Genomic DNA, 27,400 nt, shown 5'->3' with positions numbered 1-27,400 from the left:
TCTGAAGAACTTTATCGTATGTTCTATTTAGGTGTCGATCGAGTTATCAAGAGCAAGCGAACATATGCATTTCTAATGGAATCCACCTCTATCGAATACCGAATGGAAAGAAATTGTGAAATTGAAAAAGTCGGAGGACTCCTCGACAACAAAGGCTATGGCATAGCCTTACCGCGCAGTGAGTCCAAGATAATTGTACTAAAACCAAACGTATAAAGTGGGATATCTGAAGAAATATTGATATTAGAGAGAGAGAGAGAGATTCTTCAAAAGTTGTACAATTACCAAAGAATACAGTCGACGATGAGACATATACTTTGCCATACGTAACATCATTATCGAGAAACGCGAATCTCTTTTCTGTTTTTTTTATCACTTAGCTCTCGATACGTTATACTCGTGTCATGTTGAAAAATCGAATGATTGTATTTGACGACCAAGCATTTTTCTTTTGTCGAAATTGCCCGCAGATTCTCCGTATAGGACGCCAATCAGCGGCGCAATCCTGACACTGAGTGAAAAAGGCACGTTGAGCGCGTTGAAGAAAAAGTGGTGGCAAGAAATGGGCGGTGGATTATGCAAAAAGGACGACACGGAAAAAACCGTCAATACGAGTGAATTAGGTTTGCCTAATGTTGGCGGCGTCTTCCTCGTTCTCATGTGCGGCTGCGGCGCGTCGTTCATTATTGCTATCTGCGAATTCCTCTGGAATATACGAAAAGTTGCAGTAAGGGAGAAAGTAAGACTTTTCTCTATTCCATCCAGCATGTTTCCGCCTAAATATAAGTTTTTTGCCTCCGCCTAAATATAAGTAACGTTTTGTCTTGATTCATTCGCTTTTCCTTTCTTCCCACAGATCACACCACGGGAGGCGTTAATGGCAGAGCTGAAATTTGCTGTGAACGTATGGGCCGTGACAAAACCAGTTAAAATCGCCAAGACTAACAGCGGCACGAGTTCTGTGGAAGGTGGCCTTAATGGTAGGGGATCTACAGCTCGGTCCATTGTCGGCTCCTTTTTACGTCTCGACATGCTCGATAAATTTGACAAGGATCACAACACAAACAACCGCAGCAACGATCGTAAGATTAATTGACTGCCGATTGTTTAAATTTACATCGACGATTTTGCTCGATAAAGTAATATACTGTAGCTATTACTGTTAATATAAAAAGGAGAAAACGATTACGGTAGAAATTACACCTAGAGAGAGATTATACCTTCGCCATCTTCGGCTGTATGTATACTCAGCGAATATTGCTTCACGAAGAATGCTTGACGTGCCCAAGTGGTGGTATGTGTGCTTTAATAGAGAGATAAATATTAAAATTGTACAATTTTTTTCGCCGCATATCATGCACTTTTTCCTCCCTTCCTCTTTTATCTTTGTCCGACGAAGAAAATTCGTTTCCCCAGAAACTGCAAATACTGCAAACCAGGACATAATATAGGCCAAGGTCCATGAGCAAATTTATTATTATTGTTGTTGTTGTTGTTGTTGTTACTATTATTATTATTCGTTATCGTAAATAAATTGTTAGAAACACTAATGTGTGCGATACACGTTGTTTTCGCGTGTGCGAGAGAGAACGCACAGACACAAAACAGAGTGCATCCTTTTCTACGTGAGCCCTACCCATATTTCTCGAACGCGTAGTCTAGGTATAGTGTCGTGTCTATGGCTGCGTTCCCGATATTCACTGCCAGCACCGAAAATCTATAGTATACATGACACAAACTATGTATTTTCAATATTAACAGTGAATATCAATATTAACAGTGAATAGCTTCGCCCCGCGCGTAGTGCTGCATTGACTTGATGCCGCGCCAAGATTGATCGCACCTACCTGATGCTACGCAGAGGCAGTTCCGCTTTCGCACCATGTCGGGGGGGGGGCAGCACCGGAGCACCGGAGCAGAATCGGTACATACATACATGTGCGCTGAATTCGCTATATAACGCTGTCAATCGCGTCTTTCCTCTCTCTCTCTCCCTGATATTCTATGTGCACTATCTGGCTATCCGGCTAATTTACATGGTCTGAAAATAATTCATTAAAATGATTCCAAGAGGATGGGAAACTCGGTCGGTGTAAACGGTCGGTTTACGGGTGTGTGTTGTGACTTGACTCACTAGATTTAGTTCGAGACGCATCGTTGCTTCAGGTAGGTGGTAGTAGTACATTACAGATGTCGTTGATAGCGCGCGAGTGCGCGAGTGCGTCTAGTACCGCAGCGAGTGTGCGACGTGTGTGTGTGAGTGTGCGCGTAACATTGTGACGGCTATGTTGACATTTAATTTATCGTCAGGACCGCTACGAATATACGTGTTACTAGGATTCGTGGAATAATGCTGGCCGGCTCCACGTGAAAACGGTGCGAGACATCTTCGCCGCGCGACTGCTGCATCCTCCCCTGCGAGGTTCGCGAGCATTTCACTGACGCGTGAACATGCGAGCTTTGTACGCGACAGGGCTTTGGCTTGGTGTACGACGCGCCATATTGGTTTGAGAGTATCGTCCTAGTCTGTTGGTTTCGTGCGTAGCGTATCGCTTTTACGCGATTGCGAATGAACCCAGTGTGACACACGCTTCAACGATGGAAGAAACCAAGATTATCTATCACATGGACGACGAGGAAACGCCGTATCTGGTGAAGCTCAACATATCGCCGGAGAGAGTGACTCTGGCTGATTTCAAGAACGTTTTAAATCGACCAAATTACAAGTATTTCTTCAAGTCGATGGACGATGATTTCGGGTGAGTATCGGAGCGATTCGTTCGACATTTCGTTGTATCGCGCTTCCTACGTATCGGCATACACGGCGATGGGTCGTCGGGGATGCCATCGTCACGTTGTCGCGTGACGCGTCGCGCCACGCTTTACGTTTGTTACGCCTAATGCATCATGTGGCTTTAACACGCGACATTTCGTCCCATCGACGATCGACTCGTTTGACGTTTCGTTCGCGCGTACGCGCTCTCGCTTTGCGTTTTACTTGCGATTTCATCTGCGCAATCTACGAAACCGCGAATGATCTTTCGCGATTCCTGCCTTCCTTCCCACGTCGATCGAACAGTTTCTTTTGTCACTAGCGTATTATTCATATCGCGACCCAAGTGTCGAGAGCGACAATTGTGTCTCTCGTCTTCGGCGACACAAACCGTGTTTTGTGCCGTGTCTTGACTTCTCGTTCTGGATAACAGTCTCGAAATGATAGTGAAAGATGACAAGGATGCTAAAGGAAAGATACTAAAATTATGATCGTGACGATCGGTTCGTCGGTATTTATCAGTCACTACTTGTTAAGTGTAATGTTAATAAAATGCACTCATATATTAAGCAAGTTCCTCTTTGCTTGTACTAGTGTGGTAAAGGAAGAAATTATAGACGACGATGCTCACCTGCCGTGTTTCAACGGTCGAGTTGTATCATGGGTAAGATTTATTTTACAAACGTATTCTTTATGGTACACATGTTACACATTTAATTTTAAAGACTCGAATGTCTTTGCGATGAAATGACAAATGTCATTTCAGTGTCGTATACATCATGTTTCTTCTCATCTGTTGGATGTGTTTGTTTGCCAAAATTTACTTCCCTCAGATTGTTGTCTGTTTCTTCAGAGTGCAATCTCAGTATGAATGGATGCTTCTTGTATGTATTTAACGATACGATATGTACTGTGACAGTTGGTGTCAGCTGAAGGTAGTAATGTCTCGGATGGTGCGTCCCAATGTACAGACTCTATGGCGCATAGCGAAGCTAAGCACGACCGTGTGGATCATGTAACTCCTGGACATGGTAACAGAGGTACTGCGCCGCTTTCACACGATGATACACTGACAGAGACAGAGAGTATTATAAGCAGTCGACAAGGGCATCATTTGCACAAAAGTTCGAGGCATCATTCGGAAAAATATGAAAAATATAACAAATACAACGGTAAGTTTGCGCTATACGTACTTTAGGATAACTGTAGGTCACTGGAACATTCTTCTCGCGCGTGACTTTGATATTTCGCATTACATTTTACTAGGACTTCGCATAAATGGCCATTCCAAGCATCGCTCGGGTCACGGATATGAAACTGCTTCCATTCTAAGCTCGGACTTGGAAACGACAACGTTTTTGGAATCCGACGACGACGCGAGTAGTCGTATCACATCGACGACAGGCCGGCACACCAATATGAGCAGCACAGTCGATAGGGGTACTTTGGGTAAGAAAAAATTGACACTATACGAAGGGATATTGCGCAGAGAGGTCTTGCGAGAAGGAAAAAAGAAAAGAAAGAAAGGAAAGAAAGAAGGGAAGGAAAGAAGCAAGCTTGTAACAGAGAACATTGGACACAGTGTGAGTTTGTCGTGTCGTTTGAATGAATCTGATGCATGTACAGAGTATGCTCATCTTCTCTCACAGATCGACGTCGACCGCAGAGAAGACGACGACACAGATTACCACCCATGTCCCGAACATCGTCATTTAGCAGCATCACCGACAGTACAATGTCTTTGAATATTATAACTGTTTCGCTGAACATGGACACTGTTAATTTCCTCGGTATTAGTATCGTCGGTCAAAGTAACAAAGGTGGAGATGGGGGAATATATGTCGGCTCAATAATGAAAGGGTTAGTATGCTCTGACTTGTTTCGTGATTCTGATTCGTCGTTTGAACAGCGTAATCTCTGTAAACAAACCATGTGGGAACAGAGCGAAAAAAACTTGAGCGAGTAGATACGTTTTTACGCGTGGAAGCGCGCGCGTGCAAATGCGCAGAGTGTTTAGCTGTGATAGCGAATAAATATATGCTACGTACGCACAGTTGCATCCGTTCTATCCACATTTTACGTACAACAGATTGTACCGTTCGAAATTTGCTTGAAACAGGGGAGCGGTTGCTTTGGATGGTCGTATAGAACCTGGTGACATGATTCTTCAAGTCAATGACATTAATTTCGAAAATATGTCCAACGACGAAGCGGTGAGAGTATTGCGTGAAGTAGTACAGAAGCCAGGGTAAGCGTCACGACTACCTAGGTATTCTAGGTACTCTAGGTAGTCACGTGTGAAACTACATTTCTCCTTGCGTTTTCTCTCTCTCCTCTTCTCTTTCCTTTTCTTTCTGTTATCTTTTTTCTTTTAGACCAATAAAGCTTGTAGTTGCAAAATGTTGGGATCCGAATCCGAAAGGTTACTTTACGATACCTCGTACAGAACCGGTACGTCCCATAGATCCTGGTGCGTGGGTGGCGCACACAGCCGCCATACGTGGCGAAGGCTTCCCGCCTCGCCCACCAAGTGCCACAACGTTAACTTCGACATCGAGCAGTCTTGCGAGTACACTGCCAGATACCGAACGTAAGTAGTAAATCGAGTCGTGACGTCTGTCACGGGTGTGACCATTTTCTTCTCTTTTTTTCTTCCTCTCTTCCCTCCACCTCCTCCCCCCATTTGTGCGTTACTGCCTGACGCTCGGGCCGGAGCCGAGTTAATAAAAAAATTCACTGATTATTATCCAGGTCCCTTGGAAGAGCTTCATCTGACCGTCAATACCGATATGCCGACGGTGGTACGAGCGATGGCTCGATCCGACTCTGGATTAGAGATACGCGATCGTATGTGGCTTAAAATAACCATTCCGAATGCATTTATCGGCGCAGAGGTTGTAGATTGGTTGAACACTCACGTGGAAGGATTCATCGATCGTCGCGATGCTAGGAAATACGCGTCGCTCATGCTGAAAGCTGGCTTCATTCGACACACAGTGAACAAAATAACATTTTCCGAACAATGCTATTATATATTCGGTGACCTGTGCTCGGCCATGAGCAGCATGAAGTTGGATTGTGATACGGTTGGTCCTCTGCCACCGCCGAATGCTTGGGACATGCCTTATTCGGGAACATACGCACCGCATTCGGCGACGGGCTACAGTCCTATGCCGTTCAATTTTACAAACGAGCCCACCGTCTACGGTTATCATCGAGAAGAGAGCGTGCACAGTGGTTCAGGCAAGATTCATCCTTCTTTATATTCGCTCTTTGTATGAGTGCGAATGGAACGTAACCCGTCTTCCATTCGCGCAATTCACGGTATTCTCACGCGTGCGTTTATCGATCGATCGATAGGTGGCAGCAGCGCGGGCAGCGAACGCATTTGCAAGGAGCCCATTCACGACTTGAAGTCGTGTTCATCGGCATCGGAATCAGAGTTGCATAATCCGTCGGTGCCATCGATGCCGAGCAAAAATTCCGGCAATGGTAACGGATCGAATGGGAAAAGATCCAACGGTAGCCGCAGCCGTTCCAGTGGTTCCGAGCAGTCTGTTCAAACGGGAACAGGGTCAGGAAATCAGCAGAATCAGCAAGACTTATCTGGTAGTAGACAGTCATTTCGCATTGCAATGGGAAATCCTTGTGAATTCTTTGTCGATGTTATGTAGATTTCGATGTTGTAAATAGAGGAACTAGATACATCGTGCAATGCAGAGTCGACAAAATTGTGGATGAATATTTTGCGAACGCGACAAGATGAGATTTTCTTTTAAAGTTGCACACGATCGGAATTGACTGCGCCGGAAGTTTTTCTCTCTTTTCTCCTCTCTTTCTCTCCGATGCGTCTCCGATATGTTAATCGCTATTATTTTCTCAAATATCGTCCCGATAAATCCAACGATTGCCAGGAAATTTACCTACACACACGAACTTACTGTGTGCGGTTCTTTCTTTTTTTTCTTTTTCTCTTTCCTTCCTTCCTTCCTTCCTTCCTTCCTTCCTTCCTTCCTTCCTTCCTTCCTTCCTTCCTTCCTTCCTTCCTTCCTTCCTTCCTTCCTTCCTTCCTTCCTTCCTTCCTTCCTTCCTTCCTTCCTTCCTTCCTTCCTTCCTTCCTTCCTTCCTTCCTTCCTTCCTTCCTTCCTTCCTTCCTTCCTTCCTTCCTTCCTTCCTTCCTTCCTTCCTTCCTTCCTTCCTTCCTTCCTTCCTTCCTTCCTTCCTTCCTTCCTTCCTTTCTTTCTGTCTTTTTTTCTTCCTTCCTTCTTTCCTTCTTTTCTTCCTTTCTTTTCTTTCTTTCTTCCTTTCTTTCTTTCTTTCTTTCTTTCTTTCTTTCTTCCTTCCTTCCTTCCTTCCTTCCTTCCTTCCTTCCTTCCTTCCTTCCTTCCTTCCTTTCTTCCTTCTTTCCTCCCTCCCTCCCTCCTTTTCTTCTTTCTTTGTTTTCGTGCTCCAAGTATTTATTCACCGTTCGATTCAGCATATTTAAATAAGCTGTCCAGAGACTCTACTCACGCGTTATATACGTTTATACGTTGAGCTTCGTGTATTATTTCGACTGCATCCTGCATATAATGGTATTTTTACATTTGTTGCACTTGTCAAGGCTATTTTGGTCATCTCAAAGTATCTTGCATGTAACGGAGCAGTGTATATACTAATACGATTCGTAAATAATACATCGCAGTAGTAAGTTTCCAATAAAACTCGAGTAAAAAGTAACCTTTGTTTTGGACAGCTAATGATACATAATCGAATGGTAAACCGGAGGGTGTCGTTGCTCGTCCGCGTATCGTGTTGTTAGGAAACATCTTTGATGTAGTATTTTAATCTGCCGATATTATGCACACAGTATAAATAAAAATAAGCTTTCATCAGCGAGAAGATCCAGCCGGATAAACGCATCGCGGAATAAATTTCAGCGACTCACTTTCCGAGTAACGGAAAACGTCGCGTGGTAGTTTATCGTTTTCTTTTCCTGCATGACACGTTAATCTGCCATTCCAAAAATTCGTTCAATAATCCACTCATTGTACGCCACGGTGCTAGAGAGTCGTTATTGTCTTACAATTGTCCCTTTACTATACGTATGATTTTTACCGTTATTACGTATAAAGCAAAATACACAATTATGCACGCTTCACTGCAGCCATGTAACCACATGTGATAACTTTTATTTGATATTACTTTGCAACAGCACGGTCGCACAATATGTAGAGCACAAGAATGAACATGTAAATAACACTCACGTTTCAACTCGATGAATGATTCAATATCGAGATGTGCAACAATCTTTCTACAGAATGCATGTAGTTTATATTTATATGGGAAAGTTTTTATATTTATTAATATCTTTTTAATTGGTTGCGTTTTAGGATTGTCTACGACAATGGGGCAGCTATTTCTTTAAAATCGAGAGGATATTGTTTCTAGATATCCAACGGTTCACTTATTTTTATTATTTTGGAAGTGACCGCGATGTCTTGAGAAATGTTTATCCGAAAAATAAAAAGATATTCGTATGTAGAAATTGTTTGACCTCGTTTGATTGTTAATTCATTGGAAAGTTTCATTTATCCACACGTGGCGCACCTTTGTACTCTCTACCGCCTAGCAGACACAGATTGAAATTATGCTCGAAATCGAAGACAAGTCTCGATGATCACATTACACGACATTACAAACTTGAAATGTACATACAGGCAAATTACGCTCATGTTACACGTGCCATTTTAGAAATGTTACAAGTATAAAAACGTACGAGATTTAATTTATATAGATGTGCTTGCAGGTATACCCACTTGTTATATAGATTATGTTCATTGTCACGGTCATATTTTATAATTAGTAATACGATTTCCATGTACGTTTAATTTAGCACTCTAAACGGTACGTTATGTTACGTTCCAATATCGTCAAAATGCGTTCGTTTCTTTTATTTGTGTCTTGCCATTGCGTTGTATCGACCTTATTTGCTGCATTTCTTCCACCAGATGTTTCTTTTCTCCGTCCCCTTCTCTCCTTTTCTTATTCACGCGATAGTATGATTGAGAAAGGCTACTCTTAATTTTACATTAGTACCATCAGCCAGAGGAACTTTGAACACGCAGAGACCACTTTCTCGAATTTATCAAAATTCTTTTTTGTCTTTACGTGTGTGTGTGTGTGTGTGTGTATGTGTGTGTGTGTGTGACGAAAGTAAGGATGGTGTATACATTTACAATTACAAAACCGTACAAAATAGGAAATTAAACGATCTGCAATTGCGTTCAATGTTCCACTGTATACAGGATGCACGATTTATCTGAAGACATTGAAATATCTCGAGAACTATGCATTGGATAAAAAAAAGTGGTTAATGAAAGTTGTTAGTCTCGAAGGGGGACATCCAATGATACCAAACTCGACCTCCCACCCCACCCCCTGGGGGTGGGGATTGGAGGCAACTTTAAAATCTTAAATGGAAATCCCCATTTTTTATTGCAGATACGGATTCTACGCCACAAAATACGTAAATTTTGTCCGAAACTTTTTTTTTTATTCGTGATAGATGGCGCTGTAATCGCAAAAAATTATATTTTCCGCAATTCTCCAGAAATGATCATTGGATTGAGAAATAAAACATACCTGTTCAATATTTTTAAAGAACATAATAAAAGTTATCCCCCCCCCCATCCTCTCGGGGTAAGGTGGGTGATAACGTTCAAATCTCAATTGCATTGCCTTTTATAATAAGCCGTAGGCATTGCACTGCCTTTTATAATAAGCCGTAGTTCGCCATGCACCCACAGTGGCGCGTCGAGCAGTTCCCTCTTCGATTCGGGTTCCCATTTGAGATTTGAACGTTACCACCCACCCTACCCCGAGAGGATGGGGGGGAATAACTTTTATTATGTTCTTTAAAAATATTGAACAGGTATGTTTTATTTCTCAATCCAATGATCATTTCTGGAGAATTGCGGAAAATATAATTTTTTGCGCCATCTATCACGAATCAAAAAAAAAGTTTCGGACAAAATTTACGTATTTTGTGGCGTAGAATCCGTATCTGCAATAAAAAATGGGGGTTTCCATTTAAGATTTCAAAGTTGCCTCCAACCCCCACCCCCCCAGGGGGTGAGGTGGGAGGTCAAGTTTGGTATCATTGGATGTCCCCCTTCGAGACTAACAACTTTCATTAACCACTTTCCTTTATCCAATGCATAGTTCTCGAGATATTTCAATGTCTTCAGATAAATCGTGTACCTTGTATACCAATGCTACAATATACTGAGTGATCCGAAATTCCCGCATTCGGAATACAGGACATGATTTTTCATGCTAAAACAAACAACTTTTTCCTTTAGCAAAATTGCGTCCAACAAGTAATTTTTGCAGGAGAGCGTGTTAAATTTAACGAATAAGCGCTCTTGTCTATGTAACGCTCAGGGTCGGCGCGCGCGCTTCACTCGCGTGTACCTAGTCCGTGATTAGTAATCATAAGTAGTGTCTTTTAAGACGCTCATATGGTTCTCTTGTGATTAGTTTACAATATTTTAAGACGGTGTTTAAGACAATTTTAAATAATAAGTATCAATTATGAACAATATCGGGATTTGGCCTGCTTTCATATTTGTATTGCTTAAATAATGAAAAGTTAATAAAATAAGTACTGCCTTTATTTTTTACGTAATAAATGAATAAAATATTGTCTGATTGCACAATATTATCTGAAAATAAAGACAAATGTAAATAGTAATATGTTTTGCGAGCTGTGAGCGTTCTATTATTCCAAATATTGCACAATTATGTGAGAATTAAATAGTATTATTAAATTTAAAGAATAATTTACTGATCAAGCGTATACATAGAAGTATACATATTTGTAACAGTGATTACAAATGATTTATTTTCTTAACCAACTTGACCATTGAGGCTATAGCAATATTCCTCGCAATAATCAAAACATGTAAGGAAAGTATGCATTTAAAGGGTAACGTGCATAAGCAATAATAAGTATATGTGATAGACCGTGATGTGAGTATATCACACAATTTAAATTTTAAATAAGTTCTTTGTATTTTCTATCATAAAGAAATAGAAAGAGAGCTCTTAAAAGACGTTAATTCAAATATTTTACTTATAATCACTGTTACAAATATGTATATTCCTATGTATACGCTTGATCAGTAAATTATTCTTTAAATTTAATGATACTATTTAATTATCACGTAATTGTGCAATATTTGGAATAATAGAACGCTCACAGCTCGCAAAACATTACTATTTACATTTGTCTTTATTTTCAGATAATATTTTATTCATTTATTACGTAAAAAATAAAGGCAGTACTTATTTTATTAACTTTTCATTATTTAAGCAATACAAATATGAAAGCAAGTCAAATCCCGGTATTGTTCATAATTGATTCTTATTATTTAAAATTGTCTTAAGCACAGTCTTAAAATGTCGTAAACTAATCACAAGAGAACCGTATGAGCTTCTTAAAAGACACTACTTATGATTACTAATCACGGACTAGGTACACGCGAGTGAGGCGCGCGCACCGACCCTGAGCGTTACATGGACAAGAGCGTTTATTCGTTAAATTTAACACGCTCTCCTGCAAAAACTACTTGTCGGACGCAATTTTGCTAAAGGAAAAAGTTGTTTGCTTTAGCATAAAGTATCATGTCCTATATCCCGAATGCGGGAATTTCGGTTCACCCAGTATACTCTCGACACGTTATACTTCGAAACGTCTGCCAGATATAGCTTCGCAAATATATCGGTGTAAATGGTGCATTAATCTCTCGGATCGATTGGAAATTGAGAGAAAATACGAGTATCGAGGACATTATACTCGTAAATATTTTGGCAATAACGTTGGTCGAGTTGTGCAATATTTTGATTTTCTATCATGTTCTCATCGTTACGAAGCTATATTTGCGATGTAAAGGTCGTGCAATTTTCCTAATCGATACATAACATTCGTTGCGTTTAAATAAAAAAGAAAAAAGAAGAGCATGTGTATCACTCGTTTTCATTTAAACTTACAATTAAAATACGATGCAAGTTTAATGCGATTGGTATGTAAAAATATGTTGTCTTTATTTATGGAAGATTGCATAAATATACTCAACTTTGAGTTACGCTCTGAATTATACGCTGGAATATTTACATAAGCGAATATACACAAGTGACTTACACGACATTAATCACCAACAATTATGTTCCACGATGTGAAAGCTACGCATAACTTACATTACATGCAATCCGTACAATATATCTGAGAAATCTGGATGTTTTTCTGTTTATCGCAAATTAATGCAACACTTTCACATTCCGCGAATGGGCGAAAAAGAAAGTAAAAATTTCGAAAATGTTATGTTGTTACGAGTTTCTCGAGTCTCTTTCTGTGTGTGCGTGTGTGTGTGTGTGTATGTGCGCGCGCGCGCGCTTCTATTATCTTTCTATTCTGAGATTAAGGAGAAAATTTATTTTCATGTTTTGTCGCTCGTACATACATTACATCACCTTAGATACGTAACCGAGTAATTTTTGTGCCTTGTGCTGCGCTGACGGTTGATGCAGGGCGACATATGCACGAGGAGAGTCACACGCAAACTAGCGATTTGGACAACAATAGCAGAGACGAAATCTGTGAGTGAACTTTTATTTTATTATAATTATTGCGTTACAGTGTATTGCTCGTATACAGCTCTTTGCACTGTTCCTTTACGCTTCTCATCAGTGTCAATGAGATGCCGATGTCGTTGTATATATCCAACTACAAATAATTTCACGACAGTCGATTAATGTTTGTGCGCATTACATCGGAGATGCTCATTTACCTGATTAATTGATCGATAACTTGGATATACGCGTGGCGTGCATGCAAGTTTCCCGATGTACGACATGTTTTCAAGATTCATTGCCATTTGCACGCCAATTGTATATGAGTCCAATTTATTATAATATATAAACTATATATTAAACACATATACACGATATACATACACATACACACGTGCGCGCGCGCGCACGTGTATGTATGTATGTGTGTGTATGTGTATATATATATATGTTTACGCGTCCAAATACGTGTATGTATGTATGTATCGATGTATGTACGTAGATTCGTAGCTTGTATGTAACTCGTACTATTGCGCATACGCTTTGAAAGATGCTTTACACTCTTCTTTTATTTTGCGTTAGAATATGAAATCCTCTTTTCCTCTTTACAGATGAAGAAGACATTTTGGAGTATCAGTTTCTACATAAGTGAAGATCTTTGTTAACATATACGTAACATAACGATGATAATACGACTCGAACGAATGGTCAAGGTATATTTCCATTGACTTTATTAGTTGGATGGAAGTAGCACACGCGAAACATATATTTATATATTTAATAGGCCAATTTTGATAAAATATCATAGAAAGTAAAAAATTAAGACTCGTAATTATGATTTATAACGGCTATACATAATAAAATTAAGACCGTAGAGGTCGTTGTGGTAATTAAAGTTTGTTTAACAATGTTGGCCCATATTTAAAGAAATTAACAGGAGAGAGAGAGAGAGAGAGGAGAGAGAGAGAGAGAGAGAGAGAGAGAGAGAGAGAGAGAGAGAGAGAGAGAGAGAGAGAGAGAGAGAGAACGAGCGATAACGACAACGACTCGACGTTGAAAGCCAAGTCAACACACGGTAAATCACATATTCAGAGATTTAAACTTTATGCGTGATAGGCACGCACGCGTGCGAATAACGCGAGGGCAAGCAGAATGGAAGCAGTACGCGAGATAGCAAGAAGAATGCAAGAATGATAAAAATTTGACAATGCGAAAGAAGAAAATCTAACAACTCGCGTCATTATCGAATATAATTCCCGTAGTAATTTTTTTTCGTAGCTGATGTTTTTCCTTCCATTCCAATTTTCGTCGATCCAACAGATCGATATGTTATCTCTGTCAGTGGTACAACAGGTAAATCAATTGCAAAAATACAAATATATAATGGAGATGAGAAAATGTTCTGTTTGTGTGTGTGTATGTGTGTGTGTGTAACACGAGCAACAAGCAAGATGATGTTTGATTTTCTCAATGTCTCTGTGAGCATCGTGAGAATGAAGGATCTGTTTCGAAAGAGGAGGTGCTGTCGCTCATGCTTCGCAAAAAAACGAAAGAACGGAGTGTTATATTGTGTTACAGCGGTATTGTATCGCGAAAAAGATCGAATGATGACGATGAAAATAAGACAAATTGCGAGCGCGCGAGAGAGACGCTAACGTATGTACGTATCTCAATGATGGCGCGATAATACGCGGTGTAAATGCGTACGTACATAGCGTTTGCACATAGACTATTTCTAAATTGCAATTGCATATGTCTTGCGCCAGGAAATACGCCAGGAAGCGCACGCGTTTACACTGTTCCGCGCGTCATAAGCCGCTGAAGCCACGCTTCGAATGACTGTCGAACGTGAAAAAACGACACGATGACGATCGAAATCGTATCGGCGTAGAGCTACCATACCGAGCATTTGCTCACTGGATTCATAGGTGAACCGAGGGGACAGTTGAACACTTGAGCAAAGTCCTTCGAATTCGAAAGCGTACCAATCACACGAAACTTACCGGGCGAGTGTACGGCTGTTTTCAGTTTATTTCTAGTTGCCTCGGGGCGCATCGAGCCGCACCAAACTTGAGCAAAATTCAAAAAGAACAACTGTTTGCCGGTCGCGCTCATTCCAGGCAACGTCTCGTCCTCCTCTTGATTCAGGCGTAACCACCTCTCGTACGCCTGCGAGGAAAGTGCCAACTTTCTTCCTTCTTTCTTTTTTTCACTCACAGATTTACTGAGAAGGAGGGAAGTGAAGCTGCGAAATTACCCTGAACGCCTGCTTGATACCGCCGTTATCGGCGATATTTTCACCTTGCGTGTTGACTCCGTCTATCTGCATTCCAACTTCCGCCACCGTATAACGGGCGTATTGATCTGAGGGTAAGAGAAAGCAAAAGGAGAGGTGGAAACACATACGCAGAACAGGACATACAAAGTAATAATAATACGTAATCCTTCGTAATCTGCCCGCACTTGTTGCGCGTTGCTACTGAACAAAGACAGAGGAGAGGAACCGGTACCGATTTCACGTACCGATGAGGCATTGAGCTCGCCGATGAAAGCCATTTATAGCCTCGTCTTTCCACCACCTATGGAGGTTGCCGTCCTTATCGAACAGTCTACCTTTATCGTCAAATCCGTGCGTAATCTCGTGTCCAATCACAACGCCGATTCCGCCGTAATTTAAACTCCGTGGAAAAAATCGGTGATAAAAGGGGGGCTGTAATATGCCCGCTGGAAACACTAAAGTAGGCAGGATTCAAGTTTAAATTAAAGCGACTTGCGGGAAGAACGCGCGGAGAGAAGATAAATAGGTCATTCGCCGAACTCGAGTCGCGCGTATCGCGTCGTGTACTGACTTATCTGATTTTTGTTGCGACTATAGTAAGCGTTCACAACTGCTGGAGCGGTATTCCACAGAGTTTTATTGACGACATTGCCGAGACGATCCTGTTCGAGTCTGGTCAAGTGTTTCAAGATATTCAGAGTGTTCTCGAAATATTTGTCCGGGCGAATAATAACCTGTGTGCGTTATGTTAGTCATCAGCATGATCGGTATATTAACGAAGGACAATATGATGTGTGTGATGAATATTGATGAATATTGACAGTGAGTGTAACAATTCTACTCTGCTTCGTAACGATACGATATGATGATACGATGTATATTATACCATACGATCTTACATCTTTGTAACGTTCGTTGAGTAGATATGGCTGTAAGATAAAATCTGGATAGCCGATCCTCAACGACATGGCGTTTACTTTTTCAGTCGCCAAGCTCTTTGTCTCGTCGTCGATCCAATTGGTTTTATCGAGTAATTCCCTGAACGATCGTTGTATCTCCCGAGTCATCGATAATGTCTGTCGATATGAGTAATACGGCGATTTAAATATTTCTAATTTAAATCCTCTAATTTAATCCCTTCTCTGTTGTATGTTCTCTGTCTAGGATGTTTCAGACTACCCACCTCCCTTTTATTTTGACTGAAAGAGGTGGTGCTAGGAAATTGAGAAAGCACATAATTGTCGGGCGAAAGCTCGTCTGAAGTTTCTGATACGGCGGTACTTTCACTTTTGGGAGAAGACCCCCGGTAAAATAACGGAAACCGAAAGCAACTTGAAAATTTTTTAAGAACAACATGCGGCGATATGAGTGTTCGAACTTTTGTTCGAAAAAAAAAAGAAAAATCTAATCTATCACCTGGAAATGCGAAGATGGAACGACGAAAACAAATAAAAAGGGTGGGCAAGTCTGAAACGGAAGCACATCCTGTGCTCTGTATATTTTCTCAGTAAGAGGGACCCCATTTTTTTATTCCAACGTTTGATTAATTTCGAGCATCATCTTTCTCACAGATTGATCACACACTCACGTCGTTTTTGCTGTTTTCATCGAAATATTTCTTGACAAACATTGAACCGACTGCCATACCCATGTTGGAATTCACTTGAGTAACACAGTTCTTCCATCTTGATGGCGCCTGTTCCCTGCCGAACAGAATGTAGTAAAATTTTTGTTTCACTTCCTGGAAACGATCGTCCAGATTATTCACTCTGTGCCGCACAAATCTCCACAGTATGTAATTCGCCACTGTTCTGCGAAAATTGAACGAAATCGCTTACTGATATCTTATCGCGTGATTATTGAAACAAGACGCGTAAAGTGCTAGGGAGAAAAAAGAGAGATGCACCAATCGTCGTGTACCTAGGCCGTGTCTTTGAAAGTAAGACAACCAAATCTTGAATATATTGCAACGCGAACACGACAACTGGTTCGGAATAGTTAACCGATCTGGCCAAAACGATCGACAAATAACGACGCCAATCAATTTGCGGCACGAGCGTCCTCAGTTCGCCAATACTCATTCGCTGATAAAGCTCCGAGAAGTTTCGTCTCTCGTCGGGTGACGACGTAATCTACGAAATGCAAAATCATCGATTGCATCGGAAATTGCACGAAAACACACACGCACACATAAGGGAGAATACCGTTGCGAGCTGTGTCTCGAATTTGATCAGTTCTTCAGCTTGTACAGTCACGTTATCCAAGGATGCACCGAGTAAAGTCGCAACTTTGATCAGATATTCTTTGTAAGCCTCTAAATACACTGTGTTGGATCGTTGAAGAAAATAATCCCTGGTCGGAAGGCCGAGCGATGTTTGGTCAAACTGTAATTAAAAGGATGTACCGTGCGCGCGCGCGCGCGATGATCGAGTTTCTTGTCGCGGTAGGACAGAGCAACGCTGTCTGTCGTGTCGCGTTTGAAAAGTTGACGATGTCGAGTTACCTGTATCACGTATTTGTCGCTGTTTTTAATGTCTGGGCCTACCCATTCCGAAATCAATACGTCGTTATTGTACAGTCGAAGTTGCGCGGTCAAAAGAAGCCAGTCAAACTTGTCTGAATTCCAATCTGGCCTCAGTATCGGCCAGCCGCCAAGTTGGTCCAAAAGCTGAATTAACGGTTGTTCCATACGCTGTTCCAAGATCTCTAGCCACATTCGTCGCATTGAGAGAGAGAGAGAGAGAGAGAGAGAGAGAGAGAGAGGGGGGGAGGAAGGGAGATAAAACGCGCGAGATAAAACATCAATTTCATTTAATCAAAATCCACATCTGCTTACCGTAATTCATGCAACTTTTAAACAGATGCTTCGCCTTGATCGTAGCATCATCGGCGTTCGATTGAGCGACATCGTGCGGTATAGGGTCCTCTAGCAATTCTCTCAGTACAGAATCCAACGATTCCCGGAGCATCTCAAAGGTATCGTAACCGGCTTTGTCCTTTGGAATAGGATTACGTTTTGCCCAGTTACCGCAAGCATATCGATAGAAATCCTGACACGGATCCACAGTCTTATCCATGTATTTCAACATCATCCGAGCTACAGCGGGAATGATGCAGGATATAAAGAGCGCGAGAAATTGCGAGAGACGGGAAAGAGATGCGCGGAGAGAGCACGGTACAAGTATCGGTACATATATCGAAACGTACCTCGGGACTCTCTGATACTCCTGGCATTTCCCTCGTCTCTCCAGAAGATACGAAGATCGGGAGCGTCATCACTCTTGTGGTCGTCGATCTTGTCGCGTTCATCGGCCGCCGATGACCATGTTTCGGTTGTTTCGTTGATGGAAAGGGAGAATGCACCATTGTCCTCTTGATTCGTCCCCGGCGATTTCTCATTCGCACTGTCGAACGACAATATGCCTTCTCCTCCTCTCTTTCTGAAATATTAGAGAAATTCATCGCGATGATCGCGATGATGGTGCGATACAATCATAATCTATAATACATATCGACAACAACGATCTACGCGAAAATATCGAACGCTCACTCGGAATAATAATCCTTGCTACCGCTGCTTTCGTAATAGGTATCGTCAATTTCCACTTCCGGATAGTAATCGCCTAAAAAATTGTCCGTCTCTTCAAGATCCTCCTGCGTATCGTTGCTCTCGATCTTGTCGCCATCCTGCTCCACCTGCGTATACTAACGCGTATAATAACGCATATGTTGCGATCAGAGCGTTTTCAGAACCGATTGGCCGAAGAGCCAATAGCGGGACACCGCATCGCTGCGCATCATACCTTTGTCTCATTGAGGTAATTGACGCTCTCCGAGGCCGCCCCATCATCGTTTCTCCCTTCCGATCCCTCCTCCTCCCTTGAGGAGACGGAACCTGTCAATTCGCCGTTATTTAAATGGCCATATGCGCGTAATAAGGACATTGTTCGATTGTCTAATTCTCCATGTGAGGCGCGAGACATGCCTGATCCGTCCCTTGTCCGACTCTTCTGAAAAGGTTCATGTCGTCTTTGACGTTGCTTTCTTGCCGCTGATACTATACGACACTACGAGCTACACACGAGAAGGAGAAAAGAAAAAGAAAGAGGAGGAAGGGAGAACAAACAAGAACAGACAGAAAGAAGAAGAACACGCTGCTGCGCTCAGCATTAGCATTGTCTACTCGAAAAAATTGGAAACTGTTTCTTTCTTTTAACTTGCTCGGAGATTAAATACCCCGTCGGTGTTTCTCTTGCGTCGTTGGAGCGACGGATGCGCGTTTACAGGCTCGTAACTCGTTTTCATACCGACAAGTGGAATTCGACCCTCGTGCTTTTCGGCCTCTTCTGCCGCAGGCGGAACGTCGTTGTGACCGGTGGCTGAGATATAATGCGAAAAGTTCATTAATCTCTCTCACACGGAGGCCGATTCGAATCAGTTCGGCCGATGGAAGGATCGCGTTCCCTTCCCTTCGCATCGGTAGAATACATAATCGTGTGTCGCAATTCTCTACCAAACGATTTCGATCGTCGCAACGAGATGAGAGATGAGTTATTACGACTTACGCCAGGAAATATCAGCCTCCATCTTCCGCTCCTGATGCCTGTGCATTCCATTATGAGAAATCCATTGTGTTGAGAAGGGATCGTGCATTCGGAGCGATTCAGAGACCTTGCTCGTGCCTTGAAGCCGCGACAGGGCGATCAACGTTATGGTGATCGGCAACAAGACGGCAGGTATCATTAGGAGCATTAGCTTAACGCGAAAGCGTCGCGTCTCGTTCCCGCCCGTCCCGCAACATCTGCACCATTTGAGACGAGAGAAGGAAAGAGATTTCAATTGAAATACGCGGGAAAACGAACGATAAATTTACAACAAGACACACTTGAGTCTACCGGTTTCCTGGTTAATCGCCAGTCTGCATGACGGACACGGTCCACCGCTGTTGAAGAAATCGTCGTCGTTATCACCACCGTCGTTGAAGCGAATCGAGGAACCATCGCCATTCCGCACTTCCTCTGAGAACATTGTTATTGGTACGATGAGGTACTTGACGATGAGGAAAATTCATTCACGCGATAAAGCGCGTCTCTCTCTCTCTCTCTCTCTCTTTCTCTCTCTCTCTCTCTCTCTCTCTCTCTCTCTCTCTCTCATTCGCCGACGGATTCGCTACTTATTCACAGACAAGATCACTCTTCAACGGCCGTTGCTTTTGCTCGGCCGGCGAGACGGAGCGAAACGGCAAATTTTATATTTTGGCGGAAGAAAGACTGTGACAACACGGTTGACATATCGCGCACGACTCGAATTAAGCCTGTGTGTGGACGAGACGAGTTACGAAATACGCAGATCGGAACAGATCCCGCACGCGGTCAAACGACGAATGACATGCGGCCGATCGAAGGCACGAGCGTTAACGTGCACGTAGTGCGCGTCGAGTGCGCGCTTATGTAGTACGAATCACAAATCTACCGAGCGGCATTTGCACGGGAAGTAATTCACATACGTGAATATATATATATAAGGTCATTCGCGCGCGCAATACCAATCGCGTGAGAGTGACGACCAACCGGAGACCAACGAGCTTTGTACGCGCATGAGAAACATTTTACTCCGCGCTCCTTACTCGAGTCGGGTTACCCGAGTCAATCGACCCTAATAACTTGCAGTTATCGTTCAATAACACGATACCAGTATTTCACATTCTACATGCGTTACCCTCTCCTACTGCGTTCGCAGTTCGCATCTCTCGCGTAACATCTTTCGCATCTTATCGCATCGTTGCGTTGCCCTCGCGCCTTGCGTTGAGTACATTTGATTCGCATTCAATTAATCGCATTCGACGCTGTCTGCCTGATTTGAACGGATTTGTCGTACAACGCGATGCATATAAGAAGAAAATGAAATAAACAGATAGAAACGCTGCGTGACGATATCGATATAGTGTCGCGTCCACTCACTCACTCTTGGCGTTATAGTTGTCTTCGATAAGGTAATCGTCATAGCTGGGTAACATGTTCCAATGGAATCTACTGTAATCGTTTGCGCTCATTTTCCACGGGATGGCCTTTGTCGTCGTTGTTGTTGTTGTTGGTTGTTGTTGTTAAAATGACGGAACCGTGGATGGAACGTGCTGCGTGTTAATATCTCGAATTATGCCGATACGTTAAACATTCTTAAACATGACGACGCGATAGTTTTTCATCATCGAAATTACTCGTCGCAGTGTTACATATCGAGCGGATATTCTTTCGATTATAACGAACGATGTATTTCTTTCAAAATTGCGACAACACCTAACCGTAAACCTAATTGGCGCTTGCATCTTGACATCCCGGTGGAGGGATGTAATTTTGGTCAGTTTGACGAATGACCGACAAACATCCGTTTGTATGGTTCCGTCGAAGGACATCGAATCGACATTCATCTTTTATCGAGACGAATTGTGGCGCATTTGGTACGCAATGTCCGATCTATCGATTTACATATTATACACGCAACCAAGAGCTTATTATACTTGTTCCCTCCGATGATGATGCCTATGTACGTGGCGTGTACTACTTGTTTAATTTTTTCCGGTCTTCAGCACAGTTCTCTCCCTTTCAATTTTAAATACTGCATTGTGTTAAGGCGAAGCTCAACATTTCGGCGCTTAAGTCAAGCTCGATACACGCTGTGCGAAAAATGTTCATCTTTCCACAAATGGCCTCTGTGAACGATTGGATTTTATTTTGAACAAGACTCACAATTATTCACAATGATATGATTGAAGTTGACGCCATGTAATTATCATGGCAGGTTTCGCCTCCATGATTTCGTCGACCGAGAGCGAAATAAGATGGTCCTAAACGCGATATTATCGAGCCGCCTAAACATTCCTCTCCAGAGTACAAAACGGCATACTGAAATTCATACAAATCAAACGGGTAACATATTTCGATATCTCACATATTGCTCACGTATAATTATAGTATGTACGTATGATTTCCGCGATGGACGCGCGGAGCACATTTAAACAAAGACGATAAGCTATTAAATTGATCGTGAATTTTTGCCAAGATAAAACATTTGCATAAATCTATTTCGCTGTATGATAATTTGATTACCATCGCGTTATAAAGTGCATATCACGCATATAAAGTGAAGTAGTTGTAAAGATAAGAACAAACCTGGCCCTTTGTGATCGCTCGTAACGGTATGCTAAGCCGGATAAACAAACGATGTTCACCGGATGTTTTATATACACAGCAGGAAATTAAGGGTTTTCTATGTTGAAAGCGAAATTTACAATGAAATACGCCATTGCTCTGTCTCAATTCGCTTGGTTCCTCACTGATCCAATGGATATCTTGTGTTATCAAGAAATTCGTATACAATGCTGGATGATTCGTACCTTCTACCTACACATCATAAATGACACAAGTGATAAATTGACATCCGCTTGTTTCTGATATGTTTATTTCTATTACCACTAGAACAGCACTTGTCTCTTGATCTTTTCCAGATACAAAGCAAGCCTTGTGTCTACCACCGATCCTGCATCTCTGTCCTATTGTCATTTTATGAATGCCATTGTGTTTACCCACAATTAATCCACTGTCCAAGTTTATATAGTCACCTGGCTTATCATCTATGTACTATCATCACAAAAGTGTTGCTACTGGATCTCACTTGGATTGATACATACACACACATACTATATATATACATACACACATTGTGTGTACGTGCGCGCGCGCGCACATGTGTGTGTGTGAACTGATATAAAACATTATGTCTTTTACCTCTGAAATAAAATGCTGAAATTCACGTTTTCCCACAAAGCAGATACCCATACTTTCTTTCTTTTGTGCTATTCGGTATAAGCTTGCTTCCTTGGCTATTGTCTTTACATGACTCTTTAGGTAATTTCCAAGAGGAAACATGCAACGTCTTAAGGTTTGTTGCGACACTTGACTCAGAAAGAATGTTTGATCCTTATCTCTATCATATGCTTGTAACAAGCGTACACCTGTGCGTCAATAATGTATTATTTCACTGAAAAATATCCAACTGCAACATAAGTTACGTCGTAATATCAGATGATACGTGCCAACATCTGCTTTATAGTCCTCTAGATACGACCCAAAGCTAGTTCTAGCGTAATGACCAGTTGCAATAGCATCAGCTTGAAGCTTATTTAGTGCAAAATGAAAAAATTTATCAAACTTTATATACTTGTTGCATAGAACATCTGGATTCGGAGTATATCCAGTCTGATACTTTTCCACAAGGTCGCTAAAAGAATTCGACTCGAATAAATATCCTACGTGATATACATGTTACTATTTGTACATATTATAGAAAATTAGAAAGATAGAGATACATGTACCTAAATACTTCATTCCAGTATTCTTTTACAAAGTCCACTTGTACTAAAGGAATCCTTAGTCTGTCACAGGTCCACCGAGCATCTTCGTAATCGTTCTCAATCATACATTTTCCTGTTTCGTCTCTAATATCCCAATTTTTCATAAACACACCAGTAACGTTAAATCCTGAAATGAATAAAAAAAATGTACAAGAATATATAGAACCATAAAGTAAGATGAAACTCATTTTTATTCCCGTCTCACCTTTATATTTAAGCAAAAAAGCTGTTACAGCACTATCGACACCCCCGGACATTCCCACTACGATGTTTCTTATCATCTCGGTACATTCGCGATACAGTCTCTCTCAACATCTAATTTCTCTGGGTGATAAAGTTCAAAGGCCTCACTTCCAATATTGATAAATTATATGCTCAATCGACGAGTTTTTGCACGAAAGAATCTAGAAGAAAGAAGAAAGAAAGTCGTTCTATCCCGCGAAGCTGCGCGAAGCGAGATATTAATTGTTAAAGTTGACGACTATTTAGGTTAAGAAAGCTGTCACGCCGACAATACATAACAACATATGATCTGTTCTTTTTAGCTGCACTGCGGAACTAGTGCAATAAGTTAGAATGAGACAACTATATTTTTTCTCACTAACTTATTGCACCAGTTCAGTAGTGCAGCTAAAAAGAACAGACCAATAGGCTGCGTTCAGATATTCACTGTCGGTACTGAAAGTATATAGTTTGTGTCACGTATATTATAAATTTTCAGCACTGGCAGTGAGGAACGCAGCCTAAACTCGCTCTGTAGCCACATGCGCATGCTCCGTAGTCACATGCGTATGCAAAAAAGATCGCGAGTTTGAAACGTATATGAATATTTATAAAATTCACTGCGTGTACAGAGCACTTTAAAAGCATTTGCAACGTCAAGTGTAGATCTATACCTAGCACTAATTCACGCAGCGAAAACATATGGTTCTATCTTCGAAAACCAACGTACTAACACATATGACATCACACAGTTTACAAAATTTCTAGCATCATAGCTTGCAAGTTACGTCAAATACACGTGAGTTTAGAAATAGCACTAAACTGTTGCATCTAATTCGTGTGCATTCTCAAATCTAAAAGATCTCTACGTTAATCAGATGCACGAACTCACTGAGTGCTCAATGAACGTTTATAGCACTGGATACATTCAGCGTACACAACGTTGAGTATTCGTCAACGTAATTGGTTTAAATCTACGGATCTAATAGTAAAGACCAATAATCGCTGAGAGCTCACGGTTCCCACTGTTCCGCCGGACACAGCTATTGAACGCGATCCATTACACACTAAAAACGCTTTAAAGCGCTAAAAGAGAAGCCGTGATTGGCCAACACCAAGTTGCAAACCATTTGCAGCGTTTAATGGATTTTACCCACAGTGTCGTACACTCTCCTTACGCTTCCAATAGGTCAGTGAGACGATACCGACAGATACCTGGTCTGTTCTTTTTAGCTGCATTATTGAACTGGTGCAATAAGTTAAAATGAAAAAAGATATAGTTATCTCATTCTAACTTATTGCACTAGTTCCGCAATGCAGCTAAAAAGAACAGACCACTTGATGAAACAGTACGCAACGCATTGCAAAGAAACGACAGTTGCTAGATATGGGCGTAGAAGCTCTATTTTCGATATAGATTTGTCTCCGGATCATCGATGTTTACCATTATATTCAGATACAATTTCAAGTAACGAATAAAAGAGTTAGAGCCAGAGCACAGACTTCTGCATAACGCATAGTACACAACGCATAAGAGAATCAACCAATCAGAGTTCTTCATTTCTATCCTAAGGAGGGAAATGAAGAAAACTAATTGGTTTATTCTCTTATGTGTTATGCAAAAGCCTGTGCTCTTGCCCTTCATCTACAGCCAATTTTCTAGTTTTATCTCGTAGGAAATGAACAGAAGTTTGGATTACTTTAAGTTAAGTTAGGTCAGGTCAGGTGTGGTGTGGTGTGGTTAGGCTAGGCTAGGTTTGGCTAACCTAACCTAACGTAGGTTTGGTATGGTATGGTATGGTTAGGTTTGGTTTGGATTCGGTTTGGGTTAGGTTTGGTTAGATCATGAAAGAGATCGTTATCTTAAATTAAGTTAGATTCATGTTATGTGTATGCACGTCGCTGGTAAAGGCTCGTGTCAATCGCAAGAGACATAGAAAAAAAAATGTCAGATCTCTCAACGTTTCTCATCCTGCTATCAATTTCTTAGACTTTCGTATTTGCTGCAAGTACAAGATATTTGTATAAATATTTCAAGTCGATTCGTCTTATGCATTTTGTCACTGGGGGAAAGATTCAGTCGTTCCGCCATTTGTCGTCACGGCATTCAATGATGAATCACGATGGCACACACTCGACGAGTCGCGTTGCGTCATGCGCATTCGACAGCGCGATTCGTGCTCGCGCATGGATCCGAGTAAATAGACGGAGGAATACCGCCAGCCAATCCACGCGTGGCTCTCTCTGGATAGCGACCAGTCAAGCTCATTGACAGATAGGCGATAAACGGCCACCGCGCGTAGCCTATTTCGTGTTATAAATTGCGATATGTGTGAGAAAAGGGCACAACGTACATTATACTCTGGCACGCGGTTAAAATCAACGTTGTGATCAACGCGTTTTCGAAAGGCGAGGCGATCTCGTCGCGTCAGCGGGCCATTTTGCGCAGTTCCCATGACCCAGATTACAATGGGGGGTTCGCTCGCCTCTCGGAACAGCTGTTGGTCACGAGAAGATGATGATTGGCGGGGGCAAGGGACGCTCGCGAATACTCGGCAAGGTGTGTGCGCGCGCATATCTTGGCAACTTGGCTACCGTCAGTCCAAGGACTGTACCTATCGTTGGTACTTTAGGCGCCCCGTAACGATGCTACGACTCGAAAAGAATGAAACTTATAAGTAAAATCGCGTGTACTTTTACTGTGTGCTTTCGTGCGAGCTTCCTCCCCACCATTTCTCTCTCTCTCTCTCCCCCTCTCATTTTTTTCTTCCTCGGGTCCCTGAGATTCGTTCATGACGAGCGAATCTCGTCGTGGCGAGCGTCAAAATTCGCCGCTAATTAGGGTGCGCGGGCAGTATGCAACGACGAATATGTCGCAAAGTCGTGACTGAAATTGTGACGATGGTTCACGACTGTGAAATCGTAGTTGTGCGGATGTTAGTGAAGCGACAGTTCGCCTCGCGCAATTCGCGTATATACATACGTAGCGCATCGTTTTGGCACCGCGTCGAACACAGCGAACAGATGGTCGCACGCAGCAGGAGTCTTCTCCCGGGTCGCGTATGCGGTACCGTTGCACGGTCGATCGTGGCGCCAGCGCGACAAACACTCGCGCTAGCATCAGCGCCACATACGACGTCGTGGGAGGTGGTAGCCGGCGGCGGTGACGGCAGCAGTGAGACGCGCTGACGCGAGTGGTTGGTAACAGAGACGTTGATCGCGCAAGTACGCTCCTGCGCAGTACCTTTCCCCACTACTGCGTCCCTTCCCGCTACGCGACCAGTCGGTTCCTTGTTTGCCATACAAAATCCAATAGTTTGCCTTGTACCTCTGAGGGAGTACGGGTGTGCGGTCGAATGATTTTGCGTACGCTTCCTGCGGAAAAGTGCGGCGAATTTCTACCGTCCGATTAAACAAATCTCCGAAGCGCGCGTTTGCATGCAAAAATGCACATTGTTCCACGTTTGTTTACTCACACGACGAGATTCCGCCGTTGATGAGAGAGTTGTGATCCCTCTACCGCGCGCGTATATTCGTGGCAGCGAGAACACGGTAAATTCCTACGGGCGACCGGACCGACCGGCCCGTTGAGACTGTCGATTTTTTGGTCGTGAAAAAATAACGAACTGAGAAAGAGCAAGAAGGACAGAGAGCGGCGCGGGAGAGCCAGAAATCGCGCGACGTAGGGAGAGAGGAGAGGAGGAGGAGTAGGAGTAAGAGGAGGAGGAGGATTCGAGTGTATGTGTGAGAAGAAAGAGAGTGAGAAAGAAGAAAGAGAGCGGAACAGAAAGAGGGAGTGAGAGCGTGAAAAAGAGGGAGTGCGAACGCGCGCGCGAGCGAAAGAAGAAGAGAGAGCAGAAGACGTGTGGAAAGGGGGAGAGGAAAGGAAAGGAAAGGAGAGGAGAGAGAGAGAGAGACAGACAGATTAACTGAGTGAGTGAGTGAAGCTAAGATAGGGAAAGAGAGCTTTTGTAGTGTAAGGGTCGATTATACGTCGTCGAGAGGTTCAACACGAGGGAAGAAGAAACTGGTGATACTGGTGGATAAATCGAAAAAGTGCGAGCAAAAAGTATCTTTTTCTCGCGATACTTTCGGCACGGTGTAG

The 27,400-nt window shown here is 42.3% G+C and overlaps 4 protein-coding genes across 13 annotated transcripts in view; 2 read left to right on the top strand and 2 right to left on the bottom strand.

Annotated features, from left to right (window-relative positions):
* Window positions 1-1,096, top strand: part of LOC105191208 (glutamate receptor ionotropic, kainate 2) — a 9,794-nt gene extending 8,698 nt beyond the window's left edge. Inside the window, exons 15-17 of the mRNA XM_011154442.2 lie at window positions 32-178; window positions 471-739; window positions 857-1,096. Coding sequence (XP_011152744.1) covers window positions 32-178; window positions 471-739; window positions 857-1,096 — 656 coding nt within the window. The remainder of the gene's footprint in view (window positions 1-31; window positions 179-470; window positions 740-856) is intronic.
* Window positions 1,097-2,212: 1,116 nt separating this feature from the next.
* On the top strand, window positions 2,213-13,280 carry dsh (Segment polarity protein dishevelled). Of its 3 annotated transcripts, XM_011154429.3 has the most exons (11): window positions 2,213-2,759; window positions 3,368-3,437; window positions 3,693-3,945; window positions 4,040-4,222; window positions 4,423-4,633; window positions 4,893-5,021; window positions 5,149-5,363; window positions 5,525-6,016; window positions 6,134-6,382; window positions 12,344-12,412; window positions 12,997-13,280. In XM_011154429.3, exons 1-11 carry the CDS (start codon window positions 2,599-2,601, stop codon window positions 13,035-13,037), a joined length of 2,073 nt encoding a protein of 690 aa, XP_011152731.1. In that variant the 5' UTR covers window positions 2,213-2,598; the 3' UTR covers window positions 13,038-13,280. The 3 variants fall into 3 exon arrangements, with proteins under 3 accessions (XP_011152731.1, XP_011152734.1, XP_011152732.1); XM_011154432.3 differs by lacking the exon at window positions 12,997-13,280 and having other exon boundaries at window positions 12,331-12,411; XM_011154430.3 differs by lacking the exons at window positions 12,344-12,412; window positions 12,997-13,280 and adding an exon at window positions 8,146-8,300.
* Window positions 13,281-13,812: 532 nt separating this feature from the next.
* On the bottom strand, window positions 13,813-20,923 carry LOC105191206 (neprilysin-4). Of its 6 annotated transcripts, none has more exons than XM_025302943.1 (17): window positions 20,628-20,923; window positions 19,549-19,681; window positions 19,229-19,464; window positions 18,885-19,042; window positions 18,467-18,673; window positions 18,214-18,368; window positions 17,871-18,103; window positions 17,500-17,760; window positions 17,167-17,369; window positions 16,868-17,047; window positions 16,584-16,795; window positions 16,252-16,474; window positions 15,563-15,739; window positions 15,235-15,397; window positions 14,909-15,118; window positions 14,643-14,749; window positions 13,813-14,554 (listed from the first exon to the last, which is right to left on the bottom strand). In XM_025302943.1, the coding sequence occupies exons 1-17, from the start codon at window positions 20,713-20,715 to the stop codon at window positions 14,279-14,281; spliced, it is 3,222 nt and encodes a 1,073-aa protein (XP_025158728.1). In that variant the 5' UTR covers window positions 20,716-20,923; the 3' UTR covers window positions 13,813-14,278. The 6 variants fall into 6 exon arrangements, with proteins under 6 accessions (XP_025158728.1, XP_025158731.1, XP_025158729.1 ...); XM_025302946.1 differs by having other exon boundaries at window positions 16,252-16,366; XM_025302944.1 differs by having other exon boundaries at window positions 18,214-18,359.
* Window positions 20,924-21,180: 257 nt separating this feature from the next.
* On the bottom strand, window positions 21,181-27,203 carry LOC105191207 (mitochondrial tRNA-specific 2-thiouridylase 1). Of its 3 annotated transcripts, XM_025302949.1 has the most exons (10): window positions 26,772-27,203; window positions 26,279-26,670; window positions 23,279-23,477; window positions 23,035-23,200; window positions 22,756-22,940; window positions 22,448-22,674; window positions 22,133-22,300; window positions 21,833-22,063; window positions 21,410-21,565; window positions 21,181-21,336 (listed from the first exon to the last, which is right to left on the bottom strand). In XM_025302949.1, the coding sequence occupies exons 3-9, from the start codon at window positions 23,352-23,354 to the stop codon at window positions 21,416-21,418; spliced, it is 1,203 nt and encodes a 400-aa protein (XP_025158734.1). In that variant the 5' UTR covers window positions 23,355-23,477; window positions 26,279-26,670; window positions 26,772-27,203; the 3' UTR covers window positions 21,181-21,336; window positions 21,410-21,415. The 3 variants fall into 3 exon arrangements, with proteins under 3 accessions (XP_025158734.1, XP_019700655.1, XP_025158733.1); XM_019845096.2 differs by lacking the exon at window positions 21,181-21,336 and having other exon boundaries at window positions 21,371-21,565; XM_025302948.1 differs by lacking the exons at window positions 21,181-21,336; window positions 26,279-26,670; window positions 26,772-27,203 and having other exon boundaries at window positions 21,371-21,565; window positions 23,279-23,618.
* Between the last annotated feature and the right edge of the window lie 197 nt (window positions 27,204-27,400).

The sequence above is a fragment of the Harpegnathos saltator genome, unplaced genomic scaffold, assembly GCF_003227715.2.
Source record: "Harpegnathos saltator strain DR-91 unplaced genomic scaffold, Hsal_v8.6 scaffold519, whole genome shotgun sequence".
NCBI lineage: Eukaryota > Metazoa > Arthropoda > Insecta > Hymenoptera > Formicidae > Harpegnathos > Harpegnathos saltator.
The sequence above is the reverse complement of the archived record's forward strand: the minus strand, read 5'-3'. Positions and strand labels throughout refer to the sequence as shown.

What these genes read in the sequence shown, in the direction of transcription:
- LOC105191206 (XM_025302943.1), bottom strand. Translation starts at nt 20,715, where the DNA reads ATGAGCGCAAACGATTACAGTAGATTCCATTGGAACATGTTACCCAGC. An exon ending in CAGGAAACCGGTAGACTCAA is followed by an intron (nt 19,465 to 19,548) that starts GTGTGTCTTGTT and finishes CAAATGGTGCAG; the next exon opens with ATGTTGCGGGACGGGCGGGA. An exon ending in ATGAAAACAGCAAAAACGAC is followed by an intron (nt 15,740 to 16,251) that starts GTGAGTGTGTGA and finishes TCATATCGACAG; the next exon opens with ACATTATCGATGACTCGGGA.
- LOC105191207 (XM_025302949.1), bottom strand. Translation starts at nt 23,354, where the DNA reads ATGATAAGAAACATCGTAGTGGGAATGTCCGGGGGTGTCGATAGTGCT. An exon ending in GGACTATAAAGCAGATGTTG is followed by an intron (nt 22,675 to 22,755) that starts GCACGTATCATC and finishes ATTGACGCACAG; the next exon opens with GTGTACGCTTGTTACAAGCA. An exon ending in AGACAAGTGCTGTTCTAGTG is followed by an intron (nt 22,064 to 22,132) that starts GTAATAGAAATA and finishes TATGATGTGTAG; the next exon opens with GTAGAAGGTACGAATCATCC.
- dsh (XM_011154429.3), top strand. Translation starts at nt 2,599, where the DNA reads ATGGAAGAAACCAAGATTATCTATCACATGGACGACGAGGAAACGCCG. An exon ending in AGTCGATAGGGGTACTTTGG is followed by an intron (nt 4,223 to 4,422) that starts GTAAGAAAAAAT and finishes CTTCTCTCACAG; the next exon opens with ATCGACGTCGACCGCAGAGA. An exon ending in GAGCGTGCACAGTGGTTCAG is followed by an intron (nt 6,017 to 6,133) that starts GCAAGATTCATC and finishes ATCGATCGATAG; the next exon opens with GTGGCAGCAGCGCGGGCAGC.